At 44.5% G+C, this 24907-nt stretch overlaps 2 protein-coding genes and 1 non-coding gene across 4 annotated transcripts in view; all 3 read right to left on the bottom strand.

Annotated features, from left to right (window-relative positions):
* Nucleotides 1-15280, bottom strand: part of LOC115198790 (metallophosphoesterase domain-containing protein 1) — a 42540-nt gene extending 27260 nt beyond the window's left edge. For both annotated transcript variants that reach the window (XR_003879293.1, XM_029761068.1), the window contains exons 1-3: nt 15034-15280; nt 10834-11303; nt 9985-10166 (exon numbers count right to left, since the gene is read on the bottom strand). Coding sequence is in view for 1 of the 2 variants with exons in the window: in XM_029761068.1 (XP_029616928.1) it covers nt 9985-10166; nt 10834-11006 (355 nt within the window). In the remaining variant the exon portion in view is untranslated. The remainder of the gene's footprint in view (nt 1-9984; nt 10167-10833; nt 11304-15033) is intronic.
* Nucleotides 15281-16727: 1447 nt separating this feature from the next.
* LOC115198788 (signal peptide, CUB and EGF-like domain-containing protein 1) overlaps nt 16728-24907 on the bottom strand; it is a gene marked incomplete in the record, with an annotated part of 78443 nt that continues 70263 nt past the window's right edge. The window contains 9 exon segments of the mRNA XM_029761065.1: nt 16728-19947; nt 20277-20356; nt 20558-20710; nt 20928-21125; nt 21754-21915; nt 22085-22252; nt 22742-22903; nt 23919-24113; nt 24581-24757. Of these exon segments, the coding sequence (XP_029616925.1) occupies nt 19795-19947; nt 20277-20356; nt 20558-20710; nt 20928-21125; nt 21754-21915; nt 22085-22252; nt 22742-22903; nt 23919-24113; nt 24581-24757 (1448 nt within the window).
* On the bottom strand, nt 22433-22505 carry trnak-cuu (transfer RNA lysine (anticodon CUU)). The gene has a single exon. It is a non-coding gene; the product is annotated as a tRNA-Lys (tRNA).

The raw sequence follows: 24907 nt of genomic DNA, 5'->3' as shown, positions 1-24907 counted from the left end.
TCTCTCTCTCTCTTTATCTATCTCTCGTTTCAGTCCCTTTCTCTCTTGCTGTTCCACTTCCATACAAAGCCTAGCACATACAGAAGACAAAGCATCAAAATAGCAGCCTGTCCTGTTCTTCGTCACAACGTCACATCAATAGTCAACCACTGAAAAGGTTGATGAGTCAGAATACAGCCAGAGACAGAGGTACTGGGCACGCATTACATTGAGCCAACGAGGAATAGACGTTGTATTGACGTCTGTGACCAGTGGGACATTATGTATATGTGTAGAGCGAACAGCTTGTTCTGAGCTTGACTTGGAAAAAGAAGAGAAAAAATTATTTAAAAAATACTTTAGTGAACTAACACTCAAACTTTTTTTCATACTAGCTCTGACCTTGCTACTTTATTGAAGAAAAATATACTTACTATGACTTCAATATGTGGTTATCCCACCTAGCTACACTACATGACCAAAAGTATGTGGACACCTGCTCATTGAACATCTCATTCCAAAATCATGGGCATTAATATGGAGTTGGTCGCCCCTTTGCTGCTATAACAGCCTCCACTCTTCTGGGAAGGCTTTACACTCGATGTTGGAACATTGCAGCGGGGACTTGCTTCCATTCAGCCACAAGAACATTAGTGAGGTCGGGCACTGATGTTGGGCGATTAGGCCTGGCTCGCAGTCAGCGTTCCAATTAATCCCAAATGTGCTCGATGTGGTTGAGGTCAGGGCTCTGTGCAGGTCAGTCAAGTTCTTACACACCGCTCTCAACAAACCATTTCTGTATGGACCTGGCTTTGTGCACGGGAGCATTGTCATGCTGAAACAGGAAAGGGCCTTCCCCAAACTGTTGCCACAAAGTTGGAAGCAAAGAATTGCAAGAATCCCTGGTTCGAATCCTGGCTGTATCACATCCGGCCGTGATTGGGAGTCCCATAGGGCGGCACACTATTGGCCCAGCGTCGTCCGGGTTTGGCAGTCATTGTAAATAAGAATTTGTTAACTGACTTGCCTAGTAAAATAAAGGTTACACACACACACACACACACACACACACACACACACACACACACACACACACACACACACACACACACACACACTGACCAAAAAGTTATTTTGTTGGCGTTTACGTTCAAACAAAACCTAATTCTTTCACTTACTTGCTATGCTGTTTCGTTGTTCATTTGTTCAGTTGTTTCATTCTCAACCAGGATTCCATCATAAATGTCAAGCAGTGAAGTTTCAGCTCTGTCTGTCCGTGGCCTCTCTTCCTCCGTGCGCACTGTCATTGTGTCCATTTCCATATTGTCCAGCTGTGTATGTAACATTTCACGTAAACCCTGTTTCTTGTCTGCATCGAAGTAGCGGTCCTTGTACATAGCATCGAGCATGGTGGTGACACAGTAAAGAGAGAATGCCACCGAATCGCTTGTTCACGGCCTGTGTCGCCAGTTTTGTTGAGCAGGCGTTTCAACGCCATGACAGAGGATATCACGTCTGCTGCAGGCGCAGTCGATGGAGCTTATTTCTCCAGTCAGTTGCTTGAATGGAGCTAGCTAGCGTGTTCATGTTTCAAACATGTTCTCAAATGCCATTGAAATGGCAGCAGCGGTATGACAACCAGCACATTCATGAGCATGAATTACGGCTTTCCTCAGTACAAAATCCTCGTAGACCCACTGTGCTGTCAGACTCAGCATGCTCAAGGGGCTGATATCGCTGGTCCAAATGTCAGTCGTGAAGCTAATAGCAGTGACGCTATTACTGTGTAACAACCGGTAGGAAAACATCTGAAAAATAGCGCACTTGTTAGTGTGTACCGGTGCTCGACCAATCGGTGAAAGTCAACATCACCCACGACAGAGAACGGTTGATTGTCAAGGGCAATGAATTCCATTATCTTGGCGTTAATGGATTTCACCTTTGAGTTGTCTTGCTGAAATTTTCTTATTCTTTCAAATGACTGCTTGACTTGTTGACTGCTCGATTTGTTGACTGTTCGACTTGTTGACTGCTCGACTTGTTGACTGCTCGACTTGTTGACTGCTCGACTTGTTGACTGCTCGATTTGTTGACTGTTCGACTTGTTGACTGCTCGACTTGTTGACTGCTCGACTTGTTGACTGCTCAATCCACACAGCAGACATTGTGGGCTAGGTTAGGAATGCTGTGTTGCACATGTAGCGCAGCATCTTACATGGCGTCTTTACGTTATGTACCCACGTTATATAGGTATGCACGTCAGCTTTGACATCGGTTTTGCACATCTGCGTTAACTAGACATCGGGCCGATGTCGATGTTGGCGTTTTTAGCTAATATCGTCCGATTCCGATATCTTCACCGATATATCGTGCATCCCTAGTTGGCACTATGCATTGGGGCAGGTAGCGTACTCCTGGCATCCGCCAAACCCAGATTTGTCCGTTGGACTGCCAGATGGTGAAGCGTGATTCATCACTCCAGCAAACGCGTTTCCACTGCTCTAGAGTCCAATGGCGGCGAACTTTACACCACTCCAGCTGACGCTTGGCATTGAGCATGGTGATCTTAGGCTTGTGTGCGGCTGCTCGGCCATGGAAACCCATTTCATGAAACTCCAGACGAACAGTTCTTGTATTGACATTGCGTCCAGAGGCAGCTTGGAACTCGGTTGTGAGTGTTACAAAAGTTTCCACTTCACATTAGCAGCACTTACAGTTGACCAGGGAAGACCTAGCAGGGAGGAAAATTGATGATCTGACTTGTTGGAAAGGTGGCATTGTCACGAATCCCACCAAAGGTGGCTCCCCTGCCTGCTCGGGCGGCGCTCGGCGGTCGTCGTCGCCGGCCTACTAGCCGCCGCTGATCCCTTTTTCCTTTTCAGTTGGTATGTCTTATTGTTTGCACCTGTTCCTTATTTGTGTCTCTTGATTTATGGTTATTTAAGCCTGTTTAGCCCGCCCAGGTTTGTGTGGGATTATTTTCGTCAGAGTGCTTTTTTGTTGGATGTGCTGGAGATCTGCCTGTGTTATTTTCTGTGCGAACTGTGGACCCGTTGTATAGGGATTGGGCACTTCGTTATTCATGCCGGTTGTGTTGGCGTCGACCGTTGTTGTACAATAAGGAATAAACACATTTTTTCTTACCTCCGCTCTCTGCGCCTGACTCCTACCACCACTCCTGACAGGCATACTATGACGGTGCCATGTTGAAAGTCACTGAGCTCTTCAGTAAGGCCATTCTACTGCCAATGTTTGTCTATGGAGATTGCGTGGCGGAGTGCTCGATTTTATACACCTGTCAGCAATGGGTGTGGCTGAAATAGCCGAATCTACTAATTTGAAGGGGTGTCCTCATAATTTTGTATTTATAGTGTACCTTAAGATGAATGCACTAACTGTAAGTCTGCTAAATGACTAAAATGTCAAATGTAAAAGGTGTGAGAGAGAGAGAGATGCCAAATGCCCTGAAACAGACAGAGGCATAGAGTTTCCAAGATCATTAAATCACAAATGTTCTCTTACCTACAGTGGCAAGAAAAAGTGTGAACCATTTGGAATTACCTGGATTTATGCATAAATTGGTCATCAAATTTGATCTGATCTTCATCTAAGTCACAACAATAGAGAAACATAGTGTGCTTAAAGTAATAACACACAAATTATTGTATTTTTCTTGTCTATTTCTTGTCACTCACAAAATTTGAGTTTGCTATTCACAAGAAGCATTACCTGATGTGAACCATGCCTCGAACAAAAGAGATCTCAGAAGACCTAAGATTAAGAATTGTTGACTTGCATAAAGCTGGAAAGGGTTACAAAAGTATCTCTAAAAGCCTTGATGTTCATCAGTCCGTGGTAAGACAAATAGTCTATAAATGGAGGAAGTTCAGCACTGTTCCTACTCTCCCTAGGAGTGGCCGTCCTGCAAAGATGACTGCAAGAGCACAGCACTGAATGCTCAATGAGGTTAAGAAGAATCCTAGAGTGTTAGCTAAAGACTTACAGAAATCTCTGGAACATGCTAACATCTCTGTTGATGAGTCTACGATACGTAAAACACTTAACAAGAATGGTGTTCATGGGAGGACACCACAGAAGAAGCCACTGCTGTCCCAAAAAAATATCGCTGCACATCTGAAGTTTGCAAAGGTGCACATAGATGTTCCACAGCACTGCTGGAAAAATATTCTGTGGACAGATGAAACTACAGTTGAGTTGTTTGGAAGGAACACACAACACTATGTGTGTTTGGAGAAAAAAAGGTACTGCACACCAACATCAAAATCTCATCCCAACTGTAAAGTATGGTGGAGGGAGCATCGTGGTTTGGGGCTGCTTTGCTGCCTCAGGGCCTGGACTGCTTGCTATCATCAACGGAAAAATTCATTCACAAGTTTATCAAGACATTTTGCAGGAGAATGTTAGGCTATCTGTCCACCAATTGAAGCTCAACAAAAGTTGGTTGATGCAACATGACAACGACCCAAAACACAGAAGTAAATCAACAACAGAATGGCTTCAACAGAAACAAATATGCCTTCTGGAGTGGCCCAGTCAGAGTCCTGACCTCAACCCGATTGAGATGCTGTGGCATGACCACAAGATAACACTTCACACCAGACATCCCAAGAATATTGCTGAACTGAAACAGTTTTGTAAAGGGGAATGGTCTAAAATTCCTCCTGACCTTTGTGCAGGTCTGATCCGCAACTACAGAAAACATCTGGTTGAGTTTATTGCTGCCAAAGGAGGGTCAATCAGTTATTAAATCCAAGGGTTCACATACTTTTCCCACCCTGAACTGTGAATGTTTACACGGTGTGTTCAATAAAGACATGAAAACATATAATTGTTTGTGTGTTATTAGTTTAAGCAGACTGTGTTTGTCTATTGTTGTGACCTAGATGAAGATCAGATCAAATTTTATGCCCAATTTATGCAGAAGTCCAGGTATTTCCAAAGGGTTCACATACTTTTTCTTGCCACTGTAAAAAGTTAGGACCAAGCCCCCATCCTCATCCACACCTCTGCAACTCCCCCATGTGGTTCGCCAGTTTACCGTAGGCATGCGCCAGTGTCAGCACCAGCAACATAGCTCTGGGCTCCGTATACCCCGCCCCCTGCATCTGTTGCTTCCTGGCCTTCCACACTGCCATTTTCACCTGCCCCAACAAGTAATTACCTAGACAGAGGCTCCACCTGTTGACTACACTAAACCTAGGTCCTCCAACGTATTGTATAGGTAGTGTATGCCCCAACACTAGCTCTGTACACCACCCCCCGGACATAGAAAGAACAAGTGCTGCACTGTCTCCTCCTCCCATCTGATGGATCAAGGTGCGACGAGCGAGAGCGCGAGAGCGAGACAGGTTAACATGCTGAACCAAACCAACCATTGGATCATGTAGAGAGAGCAGCCTGTGGAGAGAAAGACAGCACTCATGAAATGTTTATGATTGTCTTTTTTCTATTAGTGAGCTAAGGAGAGGGTTGGGGTCATGGAGTGGACATAGTATGTACACCAACACACACCATGCTCCCAAAGTGCCTACACGGCAATAGCATCATAGGAGTCAATCATCTATTACTCAGGAGAAAAAGGGAGCAGAGAGGAACAGGAGCTAAATAAAGAGTAGTACCCTAGACACAGGTGTCTCTGAACTCTATAACCCTGAGAGAGAGACAGACAGACAGACAGACAGACAGACAGACAGACAGACAGACAGACAGACAGACAGACAGACAGACAGACAGACAGGGAGACAGACAGGGAGAGAGACAGGGAGAGAGACAGGGAGAGAGACAGGGAGAGAGACGGACAGACAGACAGACAGGGGGAGAGACAGGGAGAGAGACAGACAGAGAGACAGACAGGGAGACAGACATGGAGAGAGACAGGGAGAGAGACAGACAGGGAGAGAGACAGACAGAGAGACAGACAGGGAGAGAGACAGGGAGAGAGACAGGGAGAGAGACAGACAGGGAGAGAGACAGGGAGAGAGACAGACAGGGAGAGAGACAGGGAGAGAGACAGGGAAAGAGATGGGGAGAGAGACAAGGAGATATGCAAATACAGAGAGTAAAAGACCAAGGGAGAGATAGAGACAAGGGAAATAAGAGTGAAAGAGCAAAAGAGAGGGAAAGAAAGGAATGGACAGGGGAATAAAGAGAAGTGAGAGAGAAAAGAGGAGTATATAGAGCAGAAAGTTAAGAATGAAATCAGCTCCACTCTTGACCCCTGTTGGACCCAGAAGCACAATGAGATCCATATTTAACCAGCGATGGAGAGCAGGCGGCAGCACAGAGAACATCTACTACTGGATACAGGCCCCGCTCCGCGACCCTCCACCATCACGTGATGAATGAAGACACCACTGAAATCTAAAGCAGAACCTTCTCTTTCTCATATACACACGCACTGCAACGCCTCCCCTGACTTAATGCATAGCACAGGTTCATCATACGGTTTGCGTCTTCTGTGTAATTGTTCTAACCTGCATTGATTCCTAATGGGCTGTGAAGTGTTAGCAGCAGTAGTGTGTGTGAGAGGACACTGTATGAGAGGCACTGGAAGCTGATCAAAGAGAGCGTTATTGGATAGAATTGTACTGAAGTGGTGCTGTGTACCCACTCTGTGTCTACCTATTCTCTCTCCTCTCGCCATCTCTTCCTCCTACAGTGAGGGAAAAAAATATTTGATCCCCTGCTGATTTTGTACGTTTGCCCACTGACAAAGAAATTATCAGTCTATAATTTTAATGGTAGGTTTATTTGAACAGTGAGAGACAGAATAACCTCAGAAAAATCCAGAAAAACGCATGTCAAAAATGTTAGAAATTGATTTGCATTTTAATGAGGGAAATAAGTATTTGACCCCTCTGCAAAACATGACTTAGTACTTGGTGGCAAAACCCTTGTTGGCAATCACAGAGGTCAGACGTTTCTTGTAGTTGGCCACCAGGTTTGCACACATCTCAGGAGGGATTTTGTCCCACTCCTCTTTGCAGATCTTCTCCAAGTCATTAAGGTTTCGAGGCTGACGTTTGGAAACTCGAACCTTCAGCTCTCTCCACAGATTTTCTATGGGATTAAGGTCTGGAGACTGGCTAGGCCACTCCAGGACCTTAAATGTGCTTCTTCTTGAGCCACTCCTTTGTTGCCTTGGCCGTGTGTTTTGGGTCATTGTCATGCTGGAATACCCATCCACGACCCATTTTCAATGCCCTGGCTGAGGGAAGGAGGTTCTCACCCAAGATTTGACGTTACATGGCCCCGTCCATCGTCCCTTTGATGCGGTGAAGTTGTCCTGTCCCCTTAGCAGAAAAACACCTCCAAAGCATAATGTTTCCACCTCCATGTTTGATGGTGGGGATGGTGTTCTTGGGGTCATAGGCAGCATTCCTCCTCCTCCAAACACGGCGAGTTGAGTTGATGCCAAAGAGCTCAATTTTGGTCTCATCTGCCCACAACACTTTCCCCCAGTTGTCCTCTGAATCATTCAGATGTTCATTGGCAAACTTCAGACGGGCATGTATATGTGCTTTCTTGAGCAGGGGGACCTTGCGGGCGCTGTAGGATTTCAGTCCTTCACGGCGTAGTGTGTTACCAATTGTTTTCTTGGTGACTATGGTCCCAGCTGCCTTGAGATCATTGACAAGATCCTCCCGTGTAGTTCTTGGCTGATTCCTCACCGTTCTCATGATCATTGCAACTCCACGAGGTGAGATCTTGCATGGAGCCCCAGGCCGAGGGAGATTGACAGTTCTTTTGTGTTTCTTCCATTTGCGAATAATTGCACCAACTGTTGTCACCTTCTCACCAAGCTGCTTGGCGATGGTCTTGTAGCCCATTCCAGCCTTGGGTAGGTCTACAATCTTGTCCCTGATATCCTTGGAGAGCTCTTTAGTCTTGGCCATGGTGGAGAGTTTGGAATCTGATTGATTGATTGCTTCTGTGGACAGGTGTCTTTTATACAGGTAACAAGCTGCAGTTAGGAGCACTCCCTTTAAGAGTGTGCTCCTAATCTCAGCTCGTTACCTGTATAAAAGACACCTGGGAGCCAGAAACATTTCTGATTGAGAGGGGGTCAAATACTTATTTCCCTCATTAAAATGCAAATCAATTTATAACATTTTTGACGTACGTTTTTTTTGTTGTTATTCTGTCTCTCACTATTCAAATAAACCTACCATTAAAATTATAGACTTATCATTTCTTTGTCAGTGGGCAAACGTACAAAATCAGCAGGGGATCAAATACTTTTTTCCCTCTCTGTATCTCCTTCTCCAGTCAATCTGACACCATGCCTAAGATATCATGATAACATGCCCTAACACCAAACCAGGTCTTTCTTAGAATCCACAGAATTCATTTTCACTAAAACAACAAGATCTGTCTTCTGGGTCTCAAGGGGCCAAAGCTGAGGATAACCAGCTACAGATAGACCTTACATGGGATGAAGTTCAACTCTACCTCCCCATCTACCCCTTTCTCTTCTACTGTCCTCTCCTCTCCCCTCCCCTCCTCTCTCTCCCCCCCTCTTCTCCTCCTCTCCTGCAGTGTGCACCAGCTCTGACAAAGCCTTGAGCCCCTGCCAGAAGAACCGGGAGGAGCCTTCCTGCTAAAAATACTGAGAGAAGAAACAGAGGGAGCTGCCACGATGCCAAGTAGAGAGGGAGAGAGAGAGAGAAAAGAGAGACCATATCTTCATAAAGGGAGGGAGAGATAGAGGAAGGGATAGAAGAAAAAGGGAGGGAACCAAACAAAAGAAAAGACAGAAGGAAAGAAAGAAAGAGAAGACAGACTTTCAGACAAAGGCAGAGAGGAAAGAAAGGAAGGTTGGAATGAGTGTGTTCACCTGGCCATATGACAGTGTTTCCCTACAGTGTGTTTTTGTGCCGAGGTACATCAGATAGTAGAAAGCCTAATACTGAGGCCAATGCTGAGCTCTCACTGGAGCCAGGCTGCAGACACAAAGCAGCATGAGCTATACATTCATCCTCTCTGAGTGAGTGAGTGAGTGAGTGAGAGAGAGAGAGAGAGAGAGGAACAAGAGAAAAATACAGATTATAAATATTTATACGAGCGAGCAGGAGTGAAATACAACTACAGGAAAAGGAGAAAAAGAGAGAATGGGGTATAGATGGAAAAAGAGAGAGGATTCATTAGGCACACCGGGCGCGTTTGGCGGGTTTTATCTTCGTAGCAGTCTCTCCCGCCAGTCGAGGCGCGGGCGAGCAGGTTTTCAGCTCGTGCTCCCCGTCGACTAGCCTTGGGGGGGGGCTGAGCTGCCATCCCGTCTCCCCCTCCTCCCCCCTCGAGCTTCATCCTTATCCCTCTTGCTCTCCACCCCCTCTCCTCCCATCGCAAAGAGACGCTGGAAATAGGAATCACTGCAGCACGCTGGCTGGGGCCGCACACGGCTAAGATTTTGAAAGTTTTGGTTTTTACAACATCTCTTAGAGTTAACGCTGGGTTCATGTTTTATGAAGACAGTAACAGTGACGTGTGCCAACTATAATGTTACTGCTCTAAGTACTGAACACTATCTGAGTGGGCAGTTTCTTTTGCTCTTCTCTGTTTCGCCTTTTTATCTCTTTTTCATCAGGTATCCCTCCATCCATGACTTGTTTTCTTTGAAGTTGAGTGAAAAACACATTTTCTAAATTAATTTGTGGGTAAAACATAGACATATTTTCACTGGAGGCACTGGATTTTGAGTAAGCTAAAACACTTGTTGAACTCTTGCTCTGTGCCAGACAGAGAACTGGCTCTTCTCAACGTCTATTTCATATCAAATTTTGATAGGGTTATTAGGAGACTTTCAGACAAAAAATGTCCCTCTAAACGAGGAAGAAAAAATATTGAAATAAGATATGTCACATTTTAAAAATAAATTGTGCACCATTTCAAAAAACAAACATCTGCAAAATTAAAGAAATAAGAAATAAGAGTACAAAACATTGATGTGGTGTCATGTTGCTTAATGTGATTGGTCAGTCTTACCTAGCCAATCATTGAACTTCTTGACCTCAGAGGGCAGGCCCAGCTCTGTGAAGTCTCCAGCATGGATGAACACGTCTCCATAGGGCATCTGAATGGCGTCCGTACGGGAGTGGGTGTCTGAGATACACACAAAACGGGTGTAACCTGGCGGCTTGGGAGTGTCGTGGGGCAGGGGGTCCACCCTAAAGTAGAGAGAGAACGAAGGAGAGAGAGAGAGAAAAGAGAGAATGAGGAAAAGCGCGAGGAAGACAGATAAACAATGGGAAGTCTCAACGTGAAGAAGCAGAGTTGCAGTGTTAATGTAGTCTGGATCAGTATCCATCACCATCCCTTATAGAAAGTTAAAAAAGAGAGACAAAAAAGAGAGAAAAACTGAGAGGACGGCCACAACAAAGGCAAAGGAAAAGAAAGAAAAGCACAGATAGAGCGAGGAGTCCTGTGGGAGTATCCGTGAGTGTGCAGCAGCCCCAGAGAGTCTCCAGAGGGAGAAGGGAGCTGGTGAATAACAGTGGCCCACTTTAGTGAGCTCTCCTCCAGGTACACAGCAAGCCCTCAACACTCCACCATCACACAGAGACCGAAAGAAGGACAGAGAGACAGAGAGAAATGGAATGAGTGAGCAAATAACAGCATGCATAGAGGATGAGTCTCAAAGAGACAGAAAGAGGGGGAAAGGGGAGAGACAGAAATAGAGGAATAGAGGAGGGCTTGGGAACGGAGATAGAGACATAGAGACCAGGTGTCAGAACATATGTAGTGTGTATCTGTATGCCAGCTTATGTGTATGCCTATGTATATCTGCAGGGGTGTGCGTCTGCCTGCCTGCATGCGTGTACGTGTTCTAATTACATGTGTACGTGCGGGGGCTGGAAGCGTCCCTGGTTGATGTTGTAGAAGGTGAAGGCCTGGGTGGGGTTGGTGCTGTATTCATCCACCTCCACGGCCGCCCTGCCTGCCGCCCGCTGGGCCTGGGACTGCTGCTGCCGCCGCGCAGCCATGATCTCTGACAGGGTGAAGGCCATGCTTCTGGAGCCTGGGCCTGGACCGCTACTGGGCTGGGGAAGAGGTGGGTTGGGCTGGGGCTGACCCACTCTGGGCTGGCCTGGGGTAGACGTGGTCTGGCCTGAGCTGGAGGTGGCCTGGTCCTGGCACACACAGTAGTTAGGACTGGGAGTGAGGCCTGCTGGAGCGGTCAGGGTTGCGGGTTGGCTCACCAGAGAGAGGCCCTCTGTCACAGCTTGGCCCACCGTGGAGAAGCTCTGCTGGGTTGCTGAGCGAGCATGTCCCTCCTCCAACTCCGGCTCAGTGTCCCCCTACTCCTGCACACACAGAGAACAGAACCACTGAGTGGGATACAACGCCAATCTGGAATGGGCAGTTAAGACTGTAAATAAAACACTATCCACCAAAGCAACATAACCCAACCCCTAAGAGCATCTAAGGCTTTTACACTGTCAAGCAGATATCACATTTACGACTGCCTTTAAATTACAGCTCTGCTTCTGGGATTCTAGTAGGATTTCATGCGGATCCTGTAAGATGGTGAGGGAGGGATGTAAGGGAGAAGGAGGGTGATCATTTGGGGATGAGTGGGGGAGCTGGATTCATCCTGGATTGTGCTGCTACGATGTCAGTGTGCCATCTCATTCATGTGAACACGGCCACACACACACACACCATTTCCTAATTATACACACTGAACACCATGACTCACACAGGCATACTCTTGTGTGTGTCCATACGTATATGTGTGTGTGTGTGTGTGTGTGTGAGAGAGAGATAGAGTGTGGCAGTGCCAGAAGTCCTCACACTGAGTGAATGAGAGCAGAAGGGTGCATTGGCAGATGCTGAGAGCATGGTACACAGTGAGAATAGAAGAGGATTACACTGACACCAGGAACAAAGGGACAGGGCCGTATTAACATGAACAGGACCTTGACTACAGGAAGAATGATGAAGAAAGATGCAGCAGAGAACATGGTGAAGAGGGACGGTTTGATAAATGAATAGGCGTGAGGCGGAACTGATTGATGCACACTCTTCTTCGGCACAGACGACAGACACTCAGATTTAACGACTGTGAGAAGCAGTCCCATAAAATTGTGTGACAATGTTCCTTCGTTTCACTCGTAGGCTATTCCATGCCCTGGTACGGACACACACCATTAGTCATGTATGTTGGTTAGATTATTTATGCTGTGTAAAAAAGGACTGTGTATGTGTGTGTGTGTGTGTGTGTGTGTGTGTGTGTGTGTGTGTGTGTGTGTGTGTGTGTGTGTGTGTGTGTGTGTGTAGGCTACAAGTCCTGTTGACAGGCTATAACTGATGCCTACAAGGCTATAGCATACAGCACTGAGTGTGCACGTCTGGCTCAATTTGAACTTGACAAGACATTGGCAGAGTTCACACCTGTCCCATGTTAACAAAGTGAGAGAGGGGCACATGCATTAAAGGAGAACCACTCTGTCAAATGAAGAGAACAAACATTACGAAATCTAAATTTGGCAAAGTAATTCACATCTGATTAATAAGACAATTAAGAGCCACTTCCAAGTAATCTTGCATAAACAAGCCGTTGATTAGAGGCGTTTAGGTGTTTAGGTTTAGTTTCTTGTTTTCACAATAATTGTCATTAATTTTAATTACGTCCAGTTATCTCACTAAATCGTACTAAACTAAATTACAAACAAACCAATGTAATCAGAAATAATGTCAAGCCTTTATTCTGGGGTGTTAGCCGACTTCAGAAGGCTATTTTGTGTAGTTTAGAAGAGCATAGTCACCAAAACACAAAGGCATGGAGATTAAATAGTTGTTTTTGTCTTTCTTAATGTGAAATAATATTGTAAATTGTTCCAACTTAAATATGTATATTCATAAGACATTGCTTTTTTGGGTGTTAGAATTCAATTTAGTTGTAGTTAGGACCCCAAATAAACTCTCACCAACCACTTGAGGGGTTGTTGGCAGAGCTGTTCTGAAACGTGATTATGGCATTGACCAAATAGATATAGGCTATGTAGCATACTGTGGTTCTGCTATTTGGATCTAGCATCAAATAGAGAGAAATGTGATACATTGCATTCACAAATTATTCATACCCCTCAACTTATTAAACATTTTGTTGCGTTTCAGCCTGAATTCAAATACCCCATAATCACAAAGTGAAAACATGTTTTTAGAAATGTTTCCACATTTATTGAAAATTAAATACAGAACTATCAGAAATATTTACATAAGTATTCACACCCCTGAGTCAATACTTTGTTGAAGCCCCTTTGGCAGAGATTACAGCTGTGAGTCTTTCTGGGTAAGTCTCTAAGAGCTTTCCACACCTGGATTGTGCAACATTTGCCCATTATTATTTTCAAAATTTTTCAAGCTCTGTCAAATAGGTTGTTGGTCATTGCTACACAACCATTTTCAGGTCTTGCCATAGATTTTCATGTAGATTTAAGTCAAAACTGTAACTCGGCAACTCAGGAACATTCACTGTATTCTTGATAAGCTCCATTACGTTTATTTTTTATCCTGAAAAACTCCTGTCCTTAATGATTACAATCATACTCATAACATGATGCAGCCACCACTATGCTTGAAAATACGGAGAGTGGAACTCAGTAATGTGTTGTATTGGATTTGCCCCAAACATAACACTTTGTATTCATACAAAACGTTAATTGCTTTGCCACATTTTTTCAGCATTACTTTATTGCCATGTTGCAAACAGGATGCATGTTTTGGAATATGTTTATTCTGTACAGGTTTCCGTCTTTTCGCTCTGTCAATTAGGTTAGTATTGTGGAGTAACTACAATGTTGTTGAGCCATCCTGAGTTTTCTCCTATCACAGCCATTCAACTCTGTAACTGTTTTAAAGTCATCATTGGCCTCATGGTAGAAATCCCGGAGCAGTTTCCTTCCTCTCCGGTAACTGAGTTTGTTAGGAAGGATGCCTGTATCTTTGTAGTGACTGGGTGTATTGATACACCATCCAAAGTGTAATTAATAACTTCACCATTCTCAAAGGTATATGCAATGTCTTTTTTTACCCATCTACCAATAGGTGCCCATCTTTGAGAGGCATTGGAAAACCTCCCTGGTCTTTGTGGTTGAATCTGTGTTTGAAATTCACTACTCTACTGAGGGACCTTACATATAATTGTATGTGTGGAATACTGAGATGAAGTAGTCATTCAACAATATTATGTGACTTGTTAAGCTAATTTACTCCTAAATGTATTTAGGCTTACCATAACAAAGGAGTTGAATACTTATTGACTTAAGACATTTCAGCTTTTCATTTTTTATTAGTTTGTAAAAACATAATTCCACGTTGACATTATGGGGCATTGTGTGTAGGCCAGTGGCAAAAAAAATCTATATTTAATCAATTTTAAACTCAGGCTGTAACACAACAAAATGTGGAAAAAGTCAAGGGGTGTGAATACTTCCTGAAGGCACTGTACATCCAGTGGCGGTTCTAGACCATTTCAACTGGGGGGGCCAAGCTGGGGCCAGCTGTACTGTTAGAGGGGCCAGTTACATTAGACGTTATTGTTGTCATATCGTTTTCTTCACTGCATTGCAGGCATTAGCAGGCAAAATACCATGTTCATAATCATCATCGTTGCCACTGTCTAATAACGTTAGTAAAAAAAAAGAACGATAGCAAAAATTAGTTATGTATAAATTATTTCATACTCCACATTTAGGGGGGCCACAAGGGGGTCCAAAATTGTTGTCACAGGGGCACTGTCACAGGGGCACTGTCAGAACCTGCTAGTGTGTACATCATGAAAACATTCCGGTGGACAAGCTAACAGAGGAGAGTGGCAGTGTCCAAAATCACCATCTTGGACTAGATTTACTAGACTTTAGGCTACGTGAAGTAAAAAAAAAAAAACATTTCCGATGTAAAAAATACGCATTAGAATAGAAATCAAGAATCTCTGTTTCGGATTGTCATCATACTAATCCTGTAGCCTGCTCTGCAAAACATAGGCAACACCAATTTGCATGCAAGCAGCCACCGCGGCATCTAACCTACCTGGGTTCGCCCGGTCTCCCGGTCCGATGAGATGAGCCTGTCGGGTTAGGGATGAACCAGTGAAGTCCCGTGGGTCTGATAGAGGAGCGGACAGCGGAGGGGGAGCAGCTAGCGAGTTGCGCTGGTCTGTTTGAAAGTGCAGCGCGTGGTGCTCCTGGTTTGCGCTTTGGCTCTCGCGGAAACACTTAATCTCCCGCCTCTTGTGCTGAATGTGCTCGAGCTCTGTATCTTTCCACCTCTCCCTGATATGTTCTGGAGCCTTCTGTTGGATGAACAGCTCAATGAAAATGTGCAAAGGGGAGGTCTGAGCACGAATCAATTCATGTCTGACAGGAAGTTTGTGCCTGCATACAATATCAGAGATTCGTCTCTATTTTTCTATCATGTCCATCTATCACAGATGCAGAATTAAACTGCATTTCATTAAGATCAATGTAGAACCAACAATTTGATGATACATTACATACATTTTACTTTTATATTCTCACATTTGGCCTAGTTTCATCCTTACCATAGCCCTGTGTTTCTCTAACCTCTTCTGGATTAGTTTACCCCAAGCCAGTCTCACTAACTTTTAGGTATTGTAGTACAAGCACACCTGGTCAACTAATCATTAGGCTATTTGAATCGGGTGTGCTAGTTCTGGAATACATGAAATACATTGACTGAAAAGAATGCAAGATGACATGATGGATGTCTGCAACCCAACTGACCTTGGCTTCAGGGGAACTTTTAATTATTTTCAACAGATTACAGTTGCAAAAAAAAATTATATGAAAACGTATTCTCCTTAACCTACATTTACCACAAATAGGAATGGCTCCAAAAGTACACCTACAATTTATAAGAATCATCATGTTGCAAATTTGGACAAAGAATAGTTCTTGAGTAGGCATAGCTGATGTCTTTATAATTTGTGTAAATGCGACACCGTCTGGTTAAACATATGTTGCCTTTGGAGACTAGGTCCTATTACTATACTCAACGACTCTTGAAAACATAATTTAAAATAAGAAGCTGAAGTCAATGAACAACAAACTAGATGTCCTCAATCTAAACTCTGACTTTAATTAATTCAAACACAATGAACTTAAAAAAATGGATACCGGTGCTGAAAAATAAATATTGTAAGAAAAGAGGAGAGGCATGAAGATAAGGCCTAATCTACACATTTACCACTCTCTCATTTGCCTGGAGATTCTCAGCGATGATAAAGTCCTGTAAAGTTCAAAAGAAATTACCAGATTTGGCTGTCAGATTCATTTAATGCTGCAGCTAATGTAAGAAACCAAAATGCTAACTTGGCTGTGATGTGAATTCAGCCAGACTTCTTACACAGCCTCCAATAGGTTCTTCCAATATATGCAGATTTATAGAATAAAGGTGCAGAGTAGGATCATTGAATACTGCATTTATGTGCTCAAGACCAAAGGAAAAATAAAATAAATATCTTACAAGAAAATGAACTTTGGCTCAGTGTCAATTTGCACTTTGGGTTGTGTGTTGTCTATATCCTCAGAACCGTTATCCTCATTTTGAAATAAGGGCAATATAGGCACTGTCAGCTACATATTTCAGTGTGTGTAAGGTGCCCTGCAGTCACCCATGGAGACGACAGATGCTAGATAATATAGAAAAGGGCAAAGTAAAGTGTAACAAGTAACATTTAAACAAGGGAAGATCACAGAGCATGGTGGAGTTGTTTTTCTGCTACTGTTTTATTTGAATTTGTTCTTTACTGGATTTTCATGGACCAAACAATGGCAAAACACTGATACAGTTTCTCTCTTTGGGTACAACTGACTAACACAAACGTAAAAATTATCCCTCTATAAAATGGACTAAAGTACCTACATACAGTATCTCTCTTTCTCCACCTCGATCTCACAAGCTACTCACACACGGACACACGCTGTCTCACTCTCTCACACACATACACAGAACATGCACTCTTTCTGTATCACACTGTCTCACACATGCACACACACACACACACACACACACACAGACACACACACAAAACCACACACACACACACAATAGAATACATTCTCAGGAAAAGTCAGTCATACATTGTTTTGCATTTCATACCGATTTTCATCATCATCATCATCATCATCATCAAACACACTAAACGCCCAAAACATCCCTCAACAGGAAGTGGGCGCACCGTACCAACATTAGCTACACCTCTGCAGGCGGCAACCATTTTGAGTGGACTGAGTGGACAAACACCTTGGTTGCATCTGAAAACATTATTAGCTATGAAATCCATGCTTCCTCCGCCCTTGTTAGCTCAATTCCACTCAAAGCTCATTGGAGGAGAGGTTGCAAGGTCCCTCCCCCGGACCACCTCCTCCAATGAGCTTTGATTTGAAGACTAGTAACATTTTCTGACACAACCCTACATGGGCCAAGTTATCATTCTGATTTGAGAGATTTTCGTAATGTCCTTGTGTAGAGATTCTGTCAAACAGAACACTGACACCTCGACAGAAGAAACTGCTCTACACACAACAGTGGAGGTCACAATTAGACTGGGCTGAACAGGTCCTGGATCAGCGCTTGGGCACAACGCAGAATTTATGAATGAGTGACTATATCTGTTCCCATATCAGTGGCCTTCAGTATATGGCCTCTAGGTAAGAAGATACAAGCCAGATAATTATGCTTATCATCCTTGTGCCCAGCACAAAGAATTTAAGTTGTTTATAAACGTGTAGTAGTGGAGTATTAGCAGTTTAATAGGTGTGTAATAGATGTGCTGTTTATAAACTGGGTGGTTCGAGCCCTGAATGCTGATTGGCTGACAGCCGTGGTATATCAGACATTATAAACTGGGTGGTTCGAGCCCTGAATGCTGATTGGCTGACAGCCGTGGTATGCCACAGGTATGACAAAACATTTATTTCTACTGCTGTAATTACATTGGTAACCAGTTTAAAATAGCAATAAGGCACCTCAGGGGTTTGTGGTATATTGCTATACGGCAATATATATGGCTAAGGGCTGTGTCCAGGCACTCTGCGTTGCGTCGTGCATAAGAACAGCCCTGAACCATGGTATATTGGCCATATACCACACCACCTCGTGCCTTATTGCTTAAACGGACTCTGCTGGGAGAGTGTTACAAGGGGGAGAACAATGAAAGTGATATTTTGTCAGAACGTTTGACTACTTGAGGTCAGTTTGGGCTCTTTCTGGGTTATGGTTACAGTTGCAAGTGCTATGTACATACAGATACTCTCATAGACATCACAATACTTTCAAACAGACCTCTGTCTCTCTGCTACTACATTCACCTCCAAATCAACAGTCTCGTCATCATACAATACATATTTTCTCCACTTGCATTGTGCAGAAATATAAACAAACTAACAGATTTGTTATAGATATTAAATCAACAGTCTACGTTGATGACTTAGAGAAACTGGGAGAAGTCCAAATAGGACAGATTGAGAGTGGACACTCGTAAAAAGCAGGTGGTTTTGAGTGTGCACTTAGTGCCATCATTAAAGAAGCTTTACACAAAACACCCCTTTCCTCTGGCAGCTAGTCAGGAGGGTCTTAAAGGGATGAGGCAGAGTAGGAGATGGGAGCACACACACAACTAAAATAGTAGTGGGTCGTTAAGGACATTTCCCTTTAAATGATTACTTACTGGCAATACTGCTTTTCAGGCCAAATGGGTGGATTTGACGGTGTCTGTCTAAAGATATTGAATGCTGGGGGTTTTTGTGGTGAGAACAAAACGGGACATATTTTTGTCTCTCTCTTTGCTACAACCAAGGTGAAACATTTCTATACAACACAAAACATAAGGAATAATGTAACTTAGATTTTTTTCCTACAGTTTACATTATAAAATTCAAGTGCAATTAAAGTTCCAAATATTAGTTACATCACATACATTACTCTCTATAGTAACGTCTGTTACTTGCAGGTAGTTTTTTCATCTTGTTATATATCTTTCAAAAATAAAATAAAAAAGTGACTTTTTTGAAAATCAAACTTATTCATTCACTGTACTGGAATGGTCTGGGATGCTGAAATCAGAAATGTCTTTAGAAATAATTTCCCATGTGAAAATGTTGATGTAAAAGATCATTTAAGTGCACCAATCGTTTTTTTTGTGCACGCCAGGGGCCTTTTAAAATAACAAAATAAAGATACATCCATGTACCTGCGTGTGACGTCACTCTCGCACACCATCTACGTGCACATACGTATGCTCACACAAACACAAATATACATACGTACATACATACACATACGTTTTACTTGTAGCCAACATGTCTGTACGTACATATATATCAAACATCCATGTTGTGGGCTTCTGCAAGTTCTAACACATATAAATATAACCAAAACAACAACAACTACACAAAAACAAACCAAACCAAATCAGAAGTACAGAGGAAAAGCTGGAAATGAGGACTGCAGACAAAAAGACAAAAGAGGGAGAGACGGTTCTTTGTTCCTGTGCAGGGAATGTTGGGATAGCGAGCACGAGGAACTCTTGGTAGGGTTGGGGGTGTAAGAGAAGTGTTTCAGAGTAGAGGGGGTGTAGAAGAGAGGGATAGATTGGCGGGGGGGGTGTAGGAGAGATGTAGGGGTATAGACGTGGGGATTAGAAGACATATGGGGATGTTGACAGGGTAAGGACGTAGGTGAAGAGTAGGGAGGAGTAGATGGTGGAAAGGGGGCGTAGGATAAGCATAAGGGGTAAGCGTCTGGGTAACAAACAGGGGGCGTAGCAGTTTATTTGTACGGCCGTAGGAACCGTGTGACTTTGGAGCGCAGCAGCTTGATGAACGAGCGGGGGAACATGTCTTTGGACTCCTGTGCCGTGTACCTGAAGTAGTTCTGGGGGTGAGCCAGAACATCAAACAGGGCTTTGATCAGTTTTTTATCCTGCAGGGAGGAGAGGGGGAGGAGGGAGAGACAGAGAGACAGACAGAGTTATCAGTGAAGATTTTTATTTGAACCTTTATTTAACTAGGCAAGTTAGTTAAGAACAAATTCTTATTTACAATGACGGCGTACCGGGGAACAATGGGTTAACTGCCTTGTTCAGAGGCAGAACGACAGATTTTTACCTTGTCAGCTCGGTTACTGGCCCAACGCTCTAACCACTAGGCTACCCAATGCGCCCCAAGATAATATACTGTACACTGTATAGTATTATCTATTAATTACAATATATAATATACAGTAATTGGACATAATGGAGAGTTGCTTACTTTCAGTATCTCTTGGTGATTCTCTGATGCGTAGAGTCTGCCGTCCCGGACAATGTCCTCTATCAGCTGCTGGTAGTCCTCTACAAAACAAGAGACAGGATGAAAAACAGGGTTACAGTATTCAGCTGGCTGCCGCCTGCCGCCTTTTCACTAAAAGTGTACTAATATTCCACCATCAAACACACCTTGTCACACTGTACATTATAGTTGACTTAATAAGGCAGGGGTGAATGTTAGGGAGTCTGAGCAGCTTAGAAGTGTAGAAGCTACAGCAGACTGACCATCGTAGGTGACATAGGGAACTTGGAAGCCCTTGCCGCTGTTGCCCTCATTGGACTTGAACTGGATCCAAAGCTTGCGTGAGCGGGAGGTGAAGGCGATTGGTCGCTCGTACGTCTGACACGTCTCATAGGTGGTGATGGAGGTGGGCAGGGCTAAGGGAAGAAGAGGAAGGGGCTAGATGTAATTGACAGACAGATGGACCAACCAAGAATTTGGAATCAGCTGAAATAATACTTGATGAATATTAAAATAGCAAGATAGACTAACTACAATAATGTAACAATCGAATTGGCTGGCTAGCTGATGAAATTAAATATCACGCTGTCTGATTGGCTGGCACAGTAACGATGACTTCCTGGTTGTGCGTACCACTCTTCCTCATGACGAGCACGTCTCCACACTCGTCTTCGATGGGGAGGAAGATCTCAGGCACCACGATGAGGATGCGTCTCTTGTGAGGGGGGTTGATGGTCCAGATACAGTCTACATTGGACGGGTAGTCCCCGGGGTAGTTAGGAGACTCAATAAAGCCTGTAAAGTCCCCCAGCTCACCCCCACACACCTGGTCTAAGACAGGGAGAAGAGACTTGGATGAGTCAGGGTGCACCGGAGACTATGGCTTTGAATTAAACTAATTTAGCAGCAAGGAACAAGTTTATAGCTTAGAGCAGTTGTTCCCAAACTGTGGGATGCGGTCCAGATCAACAAGCCCATGTCAGCTACTGTTTTATATTTAGGCTTTTAAGACCATTTGATATTGTTGTAATTTTTTTGTCACTCAAATATCCCATGAATACACATTAGACATGGCAAAACGTATAGGATTGCAAGGAAATTTGTTTCATAACTGCAACATTTTCTTTGCACCTTATGACAAAAGGTGTACAATTGCAGGAAATAAGCTTGAAACCTGCAAGAGAAGTGTGAACAGTTTGTCATGAACAGTGCCTGTGCCCATATAAACAGACGTGGCACGTGCGCCGGGATGTTCCCAAATCCTGGAAGGAAGACCCCGAGTGAAAAAGTTTGGGAATTCCTGGCTTAAGAGTACACAGAGGAAACTGAAATGTTTTAACAGGTGTCATACCAAGACAACTTGTCATTTGTGGGCTATGGTCTAACAAGATGTCATGAGTCCATGTGCAACAGTAAAGTCATTCACGGCCCTAATGAACTAATGTGAGACTGGCCTTACTCTTGCAGTGAGAGACGTTGGTGGCTCCGTCAAAGTCGGTGGTGGTGTTGCCAGGGCAGGTGATGCAGTAGTTCTGTCCAAACTCTGATTGGTAGGTACCGGCTGGACAGCGGATACAGCGGTGGTTACTGGAGTTGTAGTGGTGTCCAGGAGCACAGTGGACTACGGAGAGAAACACACACAGCCACAAACATGAGAGTAATACATGCACACAAACACACACACACACACACACACACACACACACACACACACACACACACACACACACACACACACACACACACACACACACACACACACACACACTCTCTCTCTCTCTCTGTGTTACCTTTGGCCTCACAGTCCCTGAAGCCGACAGAGCCCTCGTACTTGGTCATGAGGCCACCTCCACAGGAGAAGCAGAGTACACGGCCAGGCTCCGGCTGGAAGGAGCCCAGAGGACAGGGGTTACAGGGACGGAACCCATCTGACGAATACTGACCAGCCGGACACTGGCCTGGGAGAGGTGGAGAGAGGAAGAGGTTTAACAAGGCTCTATAACGTAGATCTCTTCAACTGACCTATAATGTTGGAAGTAGAACTCCAATGTTTAATGAGATGGAGTCAGTTCCATAAGTTCAGGTTTTCCAGAGTCCCGCTGGTGAGGTTTTGAAATCCCTTCTGAATCAAAAGGCAACGCCCAACGTGGGGCTCGAACCCGCGACCCTGAGATTAAGAGTCTCATGCTCTACCGACTGAGCTAGCCGGGCTGATCTAGCCATAGATTCCTGGTCTTTGCTGCTTTCTAGAGGACAAAGTGGGAAATGCCTTGAAACGGACCATGGTCTCCAATAGAACTGGAATTTCATTTAACAACCACAGGGTGGTGCCAAACTACAGCAGACATAAGACTAACACAAGCATGCACACACACACACACACGCGCGCGCACACACACACACACACACACACACACACCACACACACACGCGCACACACCACACACCTCCGCACTGGGAGACGTTCTTGGCCCCAGCGATGCCCTGTCCCTCGGTGCTGGGGCAGGGTTCACAGGACAGCTGACCCATTGTGTCCTGGTATGTACCAGGGGGACACACGGCACACTGATCATGGTCTCCGCTATAGTACGTCCCCACACCACAGCTCACTGAGACAGGGAGAGAGATAGACATGCACACAGAGAGAGAGAGATGAGAGAGATGAGAGAGACATGTTTAGCATATCATGTGGTATGGTATATCCCACATACACTGCATCAAACTGAGACAGAAGTTGGCTTTAGTCTACACACTGTGTCAAACTGCAGCTGTGATGTCTAGGCCAAAGTAAAGGAAACACCAATATAAAGTGTCTTAATAGGGCGTTGGGGCACCACGAGCCAGAACAGCTTCAGTGCACCTTGGCATAGATTCTACAAGTGTCTGGAACTCTGTTGGAGGGATACGACACCATTCTTCCATGAGAAATTCCATCATTTGGTGATTTGTTGATGGTGGTGGAAAATGCTGTCTCAAGGCGCCGCTCCAGCATCTCTCTTAAGTGTTCAATGAAGGTGCATAAAGATGGAGGAATTCAGGTATGACGTCATTGTTTTTAGCACTACCCACAGAGTTCTTAAACTACGGCGCGCGACCTGGTTCAATGTGCCTGGAAATTATCTACTTTTTGGGTTTTTCAAATTGCCGGCGTCTTGGAGCTAGAATTGGGATCATGTAGGCCTATACTGATACAAAAAATGAGTACCGGAGAGCAATGTACAATACGGCGAATGTAGCAAACAAGCTATTTGTGGTAAATACATGGGGGCAGCCATCTTTATTCACCTACACCATGGGTTGAGATCTGGTGACTGATGGCATGCGGTTTACATCGTTTTCATGCTCATCAAACCATTCAGTGACCACTCATCCCCTATGGATGGGGGCATTGCCATGGTAGACAAAAATAATGGTCAACTGGGCCTGCCCAGCATTTTTATTCATGACCTTAAGCATTGTTTAGGAATTTCTCAGGAACTACACCTGTATTGAAGCACCTGCTTTCAATATACTTTGTATCCCTAATTTACTCAAGTGTTTTTCTTTATTTTGGCAGTTACCTGTATTTGGAATAGTAAGCTACAACAACTCCATATCCCAGGATGCCTTGCACAGGATGCTCACCACACTTGCCGTCCCGTAAGACCTGTCCGGTGCTGCACTGCTCAACGTGCAGTGCAGGTTTCTGGGCCACCTCGTACTCGGTACCAGAGAACTGGATGTAGAACTGCTGCTTGTTGATGGACTTCCTCAGGGTCCGCATGGCACTCTGTAACCTCTGCTTCATACGCTCCCTCACACACTCCACGTTACACGAGTCTGGGGAGTGGATACACACAGTCAGTACACACAGTCAGTACACACACACACACACACACACACACACACACACACACACACACACACACACACACACACACACACACAACAAATACACAGAGTCCACATTACACGAGTCTGGGGAGTGGATACACACAGTCAGTACACACACACACACCCACACCCCCACCCCCCCCACACACACACACACACACACACACACACACACACAGAGTCCACATTACACGAGGCTGGGGAGAGGAATATACACAGTCAGTACACACACACACACAACAACAACAAAAACACAGAGTCCACGTTACACGAGGCTGGGGAGAGGAATACACAAGCACACACACTCCATATAACAGAAAACTCACATTACTCACACCCATACACCAACAGGTTACATGAGTCTAACACGTGGCGTATATTCAATCAACACACACACACACACACACACTGACCTGAGGTTGCACAGTCACACTGACCTGAGGCTTCCTTCATCTCCATCTCAAACTCAGCTGTGATGTGAGAAACCTCTTTGGAAGGGGACTTGCGCCCACGCCGCCGCTTCTTAGACGAGTCACACTTCAGGTTGACAAAGGTCACCTGGCAGTCGTCAGTACAGGGGAGCGGACCCCCTGAGAAGAAGAGGGGAAGGACGACGAGGAAGAAGATAAGGAGAGGAAGTTGACAGGATGCTGTTGTGCATTGGTTAGTATTGTTTGTTTCGGAGTTATGGCAGGTGTAAGGGCACAGCTCAGGACGCATCTAACTGTCGGTTATATTAC

This window comes from Salmo trutta, chromosome 8 (assembly GCF_901001165.1).
Source record: "Salmo trutta chromosome 8, fSalTru1.1, whole genome shotgun sequence".
Taxonomy (NCBI): Eukaryota; Metazoa; Chordata; class Actinopteri; order Salmoniformes; family Salmonidae; genus Salmo; species Salmo trutta.
Note: the sequence above shows the minus strand (reverse complement) of the source record. Positions and strands in the feature narration are given on the sequence as shown.